The following is a 9,496-nucleotide window of genomic DNA, read 5'->3' as shown; positions in this document are numbered from 1 at the left end:
GATTTGCTTGCTTAGAACATGGACCAAAACGAAGCCTAACCATAAGCCTTACACATAACTCGATGCGAACTCCAACCCCATATCTTTAACAAAAAACAAAGTCGGGAGCAGTTGAAACATTTCCACAATCATTGGCTGAAAAAACAGAACAGTGCGTAATAACTGTGGGGAAAATATATGTATTTTACTAATAATGTAATGAGCCTTTAAAGCCCTTCTGCACTAGTTTGGCCAGGAGGGATTAGACCTCCCTGCATGGTCCCTGACAGGTGATTATCTCAACAAATTAGTTCTCAATTAACATAAGAAAAAGGGGACCATGAGGGATGGACTATAGACTATGCCATAGAGAATTTTGATATGATCAAAGCATAATAATTGCTGTTATCGAGATATCAAAACTTCCCCTCGTTCTATCTTTTGTTTTTTTACAGTGTGGATTGAAACTTCTGACAGGATCACTTTGCTACAAGAAATAGATAAATCCTCTGAGACACCGGGGAAAACCATGATCAATACAATGAAGAGCTTTGGGGTACGTTACTAGCTTAAAGTTTATTAGCAGTGTGTTTATGCATAATTATATTATTAGTAATCGTAAATGCTATGTGTAAGCACTAAATTTGACCTTGTAGAACTGACAAGGGGATTTGCAATTTTGTTATAATTATGGACGTGTTTGTATTGATATACCAGGATAATTATCCTGAATATCAATCTGGCATTGGCCGGGGTATTAATGGTATTGGTGTTTAAGCACTGAATAAATGAAACTGTTAAATAACTCTCATAAACAGGAATAGTTTATGTTTTGACCAATATCGAGGATACACATCATTTTCGTACCCGGCTAATACAGAGGTACGCATGTAAACAATGGTTAAGCATTTTTTTAAAGTAGTAATGTCGTATGTACCCTAGCTGCGCAGGGCTAGCTGATCATGTAATTTTTTTCACACAAATATTTGTTTAACTCCAGGCACTGTGCACGGTGAACACATAACTTATTGACCCTGTGCAGATAGGGTGGTCATAAATATTACTGCGGAACATTAAATCAAATTTATAACTATATTTTGTACTTCCAGATTAGAAACGGATCCCACGTTGCACTGATACCGAAGAACTATGGTGATGAATATCAAACCCTCGATCTGAAAGAAGTATCTTCAGAGACATGTAAGACAAGACATATTCAATTACTATGAGGTTAGGTGCACACGAGGCGTTGTATTGATTCTCGCTATCGCAAATTCCCCAAAATGCCCCGATGTGGACCTCTTGGACGTAATTTCGAACTACTTCCGGTACTTATATGCTTCCCGTGAAAACGGTGCATACGGTAAACGTATCCGAAGAGCGCTCTTGTCGGCTACTACCAACCTCCTTGAACATTTTACAAGTCCATAATTGTTCCAGAAGAAATACTTAGGGAATACCACTCCTTTTTCACCTTTTAGTAATTGTTCTTTGTCAAAATGCCACTAATAAAGTCGCTATCTTGCTTGATTTCAAACTTGTCTTGCCTTCTGAGCAATTTCTTTCAATTAGCGCGCTATGTAGGGTTTGCTGAGAATTTTACCAAAGTCACATCTCTCATCTAAGGATATCTCCGAAGGTTTTCGCGTTTGTTATCAAGCGACCAGCACACAGCAGACTCACAGCATCGCACCTTATTCAAACTGACAATTCAGTTTGTAAAAGTATAGAGTTGCTTACGATATACAATCAAATAGAACCGAAGACGAAGTGAAAGGTGGCATGTAGGCAGCTAGATGGCTCGGTGACTGCGGCTCCGGCCCTGCAGAGACCAGAGTGCTTTTGAAATCGGGCTTGAAAATTACATCCGAGCATTTTGGAGGTAATGGCGATAGCGGAAATTGCACCTTTCACTGACATTCAGGCATATACTATAAACATCTTTTTTTTTACAGACGAATCCTTGCAATATGTGACCGTGGAGATGATCCCTGAATCACAGCCCTCACAGCCAGTTTTAAATGCTATCCATCTGAAGGTTAGTAACTTTTCTTCTACCATTCTATTTTTTTCACGCTGTATGTGGATATAAATTTATTATACTATTCAATTCAATACTCTAATACTTTCAAAGATCCGTAGGGGACTTTGATTAATATCATGGATTACTTATTCTATGTGCACCTGCTTTCGAAATATTAAAGCTTATCTGTACTAGTTTATAGGAGGAATTAGACCACACTGCAAGGTCACTGGACAGGTGATTATCTCATCAACTCAGCTCTCAATTAACATAAGAATAGAGGATCATGGGGGACCAATGGTCATCGATTGGGCATTGTTTTCTATATAGAGGGAGTAAGTAGCTACAAGTAGGACAGTGTGGCTTTAAAGGTTGAAAGCATTTTGCTTATATTTTCCTGGTTTACAATACACCTTTAATCACATATACAGTAGGATTGCGGGTGCACCATGTGAGAGAGAGGTAGGAGTGAGGAGACCTGAAAAGGACTCTCGGTAATCTTTCTTGAGGGTGTGTAGTCCCGAAAAGGACTGTTGGTTTAGTCTTGAAAAAGATTGTTGGCTATCTTTCTTAGCTTATAGAGGATGGGTGGCGGGACTGGCTCGACGTTTCGAACAGGTTGACTATTCGTCGTCAGGAGTGGAGAATATCTGGCGTGCGTAAGCTTAAATCACCGGTGTGCGGACGTGGGGGAAATTATACATGACCGTGTGGGCTTGAGTCATCGGGAGTGGACATGGGTGGTCTGCTTATCCGTCTGCTTGTCCGTCTGGGCTGCTTGTCCGTCTGCACAACCCACTCATGGATTCGAAACTCCCCCAAGTCCGCAACCCTGAGACTCCTCTGTAAAATCCCATATTGATTGTCTAAATTCTCAATGACTTTAGCAATAATTAAATGGGGGATAAACATTGCAGAGCAGAAACAAAGAAATAGAGAAATGGAAACGAAGAGAGAGAGAGACGAGAGGAGGACAGGGAGAGAGAGAGACAGGAGAAGAAGACAGGAAAGCGATAGTGACATACAGAGGGAGAGGACAGGATAACAGAAAGAGAAAGAGAAAAAACAAGAGGCAGATAGAGATAAAGCGAGGGAAAGAGAGAAAGGGGAAGATACAAAATAGAAAAGGAGAAATATGGTGGAAGAGCAAATAGAGGCAAAATAAAAGTTCGCTGTTCATTTTTTTTGCAGGGTGGTGAAGAAGAGCTAACAAGGAAAAGGGGTAACCTGCCTGATCATATGAATAAAATGAAAGCAAACCTCGATCGAAATCTAGCGATCCCCCATATGCTAACTATGAAGGTGAGTCTTTAATAGATTTTCGTAGCGGATTTCGGTTCTATACTGATCCTTTGAAACTTATTTCTCTCGGCTTCTTGAAATCCTGAGAATTAATTTTCTATTTTATAATCGATACGTCTTGAGTTTGAATTCGACTTGTATGTATTCTGTATGTTTTGCTTTGTTAATTGAACATGTTCAGCCCTTCACTTGAGCTGCATATTCAGTGTTATTATGACAAAAACTGATTCAATATATCTCACCATCCACCAATCAATCAATTAATCATTATTTTTTTCACATTCCAGTCATTGTAAATGTAGTCTCATTCAACTATATATGTTTATCATTAGAAATTAAAAGGAACTCAAATTTCTTGAATAAACATTAAATCTCTCTTTTTATGTGTTGATGTAATTTGAAATATGTTTGTTCTAATATGTAAACATGTTGTATAGTGTTGTAAAGGTGAAATACTAATAATTATTCTATAATATCATACATGGTTCACGGAAAGGATTTCCATTTGATGTTAGTATGGTCGTCTTTATATCATTGCTATAGGCATCTATCAGTCCATATGTGGATGGTATCTTTGAAGTGATGTTCAAGAAACCAGCTAAGATCCCTCTACCTGTCAAGCATCTCTTTGACACATTTGATGAACTGGCTATGAAGTATGCGGGTGGAGGATTGCCTGAGGATTGCGCGGATAAATGGAAGAAAAATTGGTGAGCAGGGCTCATGTATTTAAGTGTTTGAAAACATTATGTATTATAATTTATTACAGTGTTGTATTTCATAGTTCACCTGTGTGTAGTCATCTTCAAACAGTATGTAAATAGTACATTATTCTGGCAAAAATATTCAGTCATTACCATAAATTCATGCCTATGACGATAAACAGTTTCATAATTATCAGTGCACCGAGAAAAGCTACCTCGTTTTTATGTTTATGACCACCCATCAATAGCAACAACCGTGGTGAAGCGAAACATCTGTCTACTCAAGTTCGTTCGGCGTTTTGGGAATACGTTCCGCCGATATTACGTCTTGCTCCACCAAATACCTCTCCCCTCCTGACAAAAGTCAACAGATATATTAAAGAGAACTACCCCAGTCTAACATATTTTTCATTTAAAGCCTTTTAGAGGAGTGGAATTGTTTACTCACACCCCTACCAACAATGAGTTGTAAGAAAATAAATCCAATTTGTGTAATCTCATGATGTGTGAATAACTTCCATTCACAGCTTGTCTAACTTCTGGAGTTCAGTTCTCACCAACCTACCATCGATGTTTGAGATGCCGAGATCAGAAACAGCAGATAGATGTGTCATCGCTCTCGCTGGTGCTCTTAATGACGCAGCAACGACCAACACCTTGAGACAGGTAATTCGACATCAGTGAGGATAATAATACTGATTTTGTCATGTCACAATCCATACTGCCTTTCAAATGAGATGGAATGGATTTTATTGAACTGGTCCCTAGATCCGAAAGACTCCAGGATGGTTGGTGTATCTGGTTCCTAAACCATGTAGAAACCTTCGTTTTAATCATTACATTTCTAATTCTGATCTTGGTGATGGGAAATTGGTGTGACATTTCAAGTCTCCATATACTGAATTTGGGAAATATAGATCTCCAAAATGCAACACCTAAGTACTCATATTGCATTCATTTTTTCATCTTAAATGTATGATCTTTCACATTAGGCTGAATCGGATCACCTTCCCTACTACAATGAACATCCACTCCAGAGAAAGATGATGACTGATTACTGCACCCAGGTAACAAGTCAACCCAAGGTCCGACCAGGAAAGCTGAACAAGGCCTGCTCCTCTATCTCTAAGGTATATTAGTATAATACGGATAGGGTTTAATGATGAAGTAATAGGGACTTTTAGATTCGCACGAAGACCATGGGGATTGCTACGATCGACGTCCTTTTAATGCACTGCCTTGAATGGACGTCACACGCATCAGTCCACGCAAATCTAAAAGTCCCTATTGTTGTTTAGTGGTTCATCCATGTGAAGCTCAGTCCGATTAATGAGAATCGAATCCCAGCCCAGCACTAACTTACTTTCACAAGACATTGACCCATGTTCGTCACTCTTCACCAAAGTGTTAATAGGTTTCAAATTTGCTGGTGCGATAGATATTAGGCCACCGGCTATGACTACGATGACGGAGAAATAATTGTTGGTAATTTGTTCTTGTATAACACACTCCTGGACCGTTCTTACCATTTGTTAGAGCTTTATATCAAGTAACCATTTACACCTAGGTGGAGATAATGATAATAGCTCACGAGACCAAAAAATATCTGTAACTTCATGAAGGTGACCAGTGTCCGAACATTAGCTCCTTTGACAAATGCCCCTGGGATTTATTTTTTCAAAGGTATAGGGCTAGGGTCCAGGTTGCAATCGGATTTTAGGTTAGGTTTAGGGTCATGGTAAGGGTTAAATAAAGTGTTGGTTCTAGGGTCGCTTAATAGTGATAAAGACGGATTTAGTTTAAATTTTGATTAACGAATTGCCACGTGCTGTCTGTTCTGCGCTACATAATCTGACGGCAAAATCATTGAGTGAATATAAATAAAGTCATATAATGGAAGTCAGAAATTGGTTTGATACTGACATGACCTCTGTATATAAGTTTAGTGACGGAATAATAGTATAACGTCTACGAGATAAACAGGTGAAGCGGGATTTGCACGTAAGTATTCTTACGGATTCATTTATACGACATTTCATTTTTTTCTTCATTTGATACAGGAGTTCAAAGGTCAATTCAGTCATCTGTCGAATTTGTTGCACCTTTACAATCTCACCAAGAATGACATGGAGGGCCTTTTGAAATAAATTTACATCGTGACGTCATAACACATTCAACGACTTAAGTACCCTCTTACACCCCGCCGTAAATACCTTTAGTACCCCCATAACCTTAACCTTCCATGTTCCATTTCGATGGATTAGATGAACATATCAGTTTTTTAATCAGTCATACAAATTAATGTATTACCGCACTTGGATACGAATTATGCTTAGAATGCAACATGATTCATTTATACAGATGGAAAAAACAGATATATCTTGAATGTTCATCTGTACCTCATAATCATCGAACTATTATTCTCTTTTTTTCCCCTCGTTTTGATGGATATATTCTTCTGTTAGTTTTATATATAAATCTTTATACAACAAAGTGCATAATACTCAAAGCGTAATAGTCCTATACCTTCTGTTTAAACTACATTTGAACTCTATCATGTACATAAATACACTATGTTGGAACTAAACATTTTCATCTTTACGACCATTAGAATGTTTAAGCTGTGAAAAAGGGAAACAGAAAACGAGGTTATCATGTCATTTGTATGGCATTATTTAGTAGTATTCGTCTGTACACAAGAGGTACATAGTTTGTCATGCACTTTATTTTCATGTCTAAGAATTATGTTATATGCATTGCCTTGTATTTAACCACGTTTCAACTGAATATGAGGGATATAAAGAATGTTGTGATATAATTGATTTGTTATATGGAACTTTCGGTTGTATTTGGGATGTATTATTGCACCTCTAACAATTTTACTTTAGAAACGTTGTTGAATATTATGTATGACTGATATGCGAAGGTATTGAAAACATACCTACTCTAAATATATCCGGGTATATTATATTATTGTATTGCATTGGTTTATTGAGATAAATGTCATCGAATATACAGATGACACTGATAGCTGAAATTATTCAATTTACAGAGTAAAAGGTACATGGCATATATTTAACATATGAAACATAACAAGATATAGAAAACTTACAAATACTGTGCATATTTAAATATGATTTACAATTTCATTGATGATATAAAATTGCCATTTGTTTTGAATTAAAAATAAATTTGATAATTAATTTATATTATGATATATGATCAATTACCCACTTTTAAACAAAGGTTATATATAAATCAAGATGATATGTACCAATTATTAATATATATATATATAGATATATATATATATGTATTCATGTCACATAATTGAAATGTGCGTGCTTTAATGATTAGGTAATGGTAAGTTTGAACGCTCACGCTTAAAAAAAAAAAGTCTACGCTAATTACAATAGCCTTGATCACCACCTTGATCCGAAAACATTACAAAGTTGTTACGTAATCCAACTATGAGTTTCATGGGATATTTAATAATGTATTGACATTTGCCCTTCAGTTGCCCAATATTTTAGTATGATATAACAGTTGTAAATATTATAAAACAATCGTCTACTGGCAGTTTAATAGTTCCATATTTACATCAAACTTTGCTACATACAATGGTATGCAATGTGAATTGAAATCATCCTTGATCAATAAAAAACAAATATTATACTCAACAAATATATGCAGACGCCCACAACTTTGAAACTTTATTCCATCAAAAAGAATTACGTTCCTTTGTAATCCCTGGGTAAAGTGACTTTGTGATAGAAAACGAGAGAGGAACAATGGCTCCGGACCATCAAAGCAATATTAAGTTATGACATGTATGAACACACAAAAACGTTTATAAACAGTTTAGAAGCTTAATAAACAGGTTGCTTTCATCTCTGTCTATATCATGTACCAATCATATGTACAGCGACATTCATTTTATAATTCTTAGTTCAAGCAAAACATACTGGTTTCCTTCATATCATTGGAATAAAAAGTGACCGTGCAATTAAAACATGAGAGAAAGGTAGACACGAGTCCAATACTACTAGATTTTGCGGCAAAATGTTTTCATCCTCATTTATTAAATGATTTATATTTATGTAATAATCGTTCCTTTAAAAAATGGAAACGTTTTTTCTTTAAGAATTATCTGAGAATGTTTTCTTTTACAATTGATCACTTTAAACTGCTTTGATCATATTATCGTTTTATTCAAAAACATAGTATATTTACTTTTGCATACAACCAATAGATAGTGTGCGTGTGTGTGTGTGTGTGTCTGTGTGCGAGATAGAAAAAACATGAGTAAGAGTGGGAGAGAGAAAGAGAGAGAGATGAAAAATTCGCAACGACTCAGCCAGCCGCTAAATAAGCGGGGGGGGGGGGGTAAAATCGGGCCAAAAAATTCGCAACGACACTCAGCCAGCCGCTAAATAAGCGGGGGGGGGGGGGGGGGGGGGGTAAGAGGACACTTTTTTTTGGTCTCAAAATTTGAAAATTTGACATTTTGCTAAGGTCATCTTTTTCAAGTCAGCCATTGGCATAATTATTTTCTTCTTTTTTAGAATTAAAACAAAACAAAAACAACAAATCGACAGGGGGGGTTCCTGGGTGAGCCTGTGTGTTCGTGTGTGTGTGCGTGTGTGCGTGTGTGTGCATGTGCATAATTACGATTTTATAGATAAAAAAATAAAATATATATTTTTTAGACCAATAATTACTATACTCATTTAAAACCAACCAGAATTTCAATTTAGATTATTGAATGGAGGCATATATACTAATGAGCATCTTTATAGATTTGTTTTTATTGGTGATAATTTATGTTCGCTTTGTAAACGGGAAATAGAAACATACAAACATTAATTGTTATCTTGCGGGAGCGTTCAAAAGATATGGCAGGCTTTAGTACAACTTTTTGAGTCAGATGAAATTAAAGATTTAGAATGGCGAGATATATTTGCCGGGTTAGCAGGTAGTTTAAATAGAATAAAAATCTGTAATACTATAATTTTCATGGTGAAGTATGGTATATGTAAAGATCGGGGGACACGTACCAACTTTAGAAAAGATGAAGAAAACTATTTTTAATCATAGTTCCTCTCAACCGTGATCTTGTTATACTGTAACTCTATTTTGAAGCCTGTTTATTAACTTACTTATTTAGTATATTTCTCTTGAGTTGAGGATTTTAGCAGACATCCACTGAGTACTATGTGTGTGTGTGTATGTGCGTGTTTGTGTGAGGGAGGGGAGCTGGCAGTACCAGTAAAATAACCTCCAGTTAAAAAAAAATAATTGTATATAAGTGATTAATATGTACAATTGACTTATATTTAATGTCTATGTTTTTTGTTTAATTATGTCTATGTATAAGCAATCAATATTGTAAAGGTGTATTTATACTATTCAATTGTATTTTTGTATTACTCATTTGGAGGAATAAAGCAAAATTACTTTTAAAAAAAGAAATGTCTGTGGTACATAA

General features: G+C 36.1%; 1 protein-coding gene across 1 annotated transcript; it reads left to right on the top strand.

Annotated features, from left to right (window-relative positions):
• The first annotated feature begins 438 nt into the window (after positions 1-438).
• On the top strand, positions 439-7,298 carry LOC105444132 (plexin-B1). Its single transcript, XM_011677976.2, has 8 exons — positions 439-535; positions 1,089-1,179; positions 1,935-2,017; positions 3,194-3,304; positions 3,848-4,014; positions 4,536-4,674; positions 5,001-5,138; positions 6,069-7,298. The coding sequence occupies exons 1-8, from the start codon at positions 509-511 to the stop codon at positions 6,153-6,155; spliced, it is 843 nt and encodes a 280-aa protein (XP_011676278.1). The 5' UTR covers positions 439-508; the 3' UTR covers positions 6,156-7,298.
• Positions 7,299-9,496: the final 2,198 nt, after the last annotated feature.

The sequence above is a fragment of the Strongylocentrotus purpuratus genome, unplaced genomic scaffold, assembly GCF_000002235.5.
Source record: "Strongylocentrotus purpuratus isolate Spur 01 unplaced genomic scaffold, Spur_5.0 spur5_scaffold_13, whole genome shotgun sequence".
NCBI lineage: Eukaryota > Metazoa > Echinodermata > Echinoidea > Camarodonta > Strongylocentrotidae > Strongylocentrotus > Strongylocentrotus purpuratus.
The sequence above is the reverse complement of the archived record's forward strand: the minus strand, read 5'-3'. Positions and strand labels throughout refer to the sequence as shown.

What these genes read in the sequence shown, in the direction of transcription:
- LOC105444132 (XM_011677976.2), top strand. Translation starts at nt 509, where the DNA reads ATGATCAATACAATGAAGAGCTTTGGG. An exon ending in CCCATATGCTAACTATGAAG is followed by an intron (nt 3,305 to 3,847) that starts GTGAGTCTTTAA and finishes TCATTGCTATAG; the next exon opens with GCATCTATCAGTCCATATGT. An exon ending in CGACCAACACCTTGAGACAG is followed by an intron (nt 4,675 to 5,000) that starts GTAATTCGACAT and finishes CTTTCACATTAG; the next exon opens with GCTGAATCGGATCACCTTCC.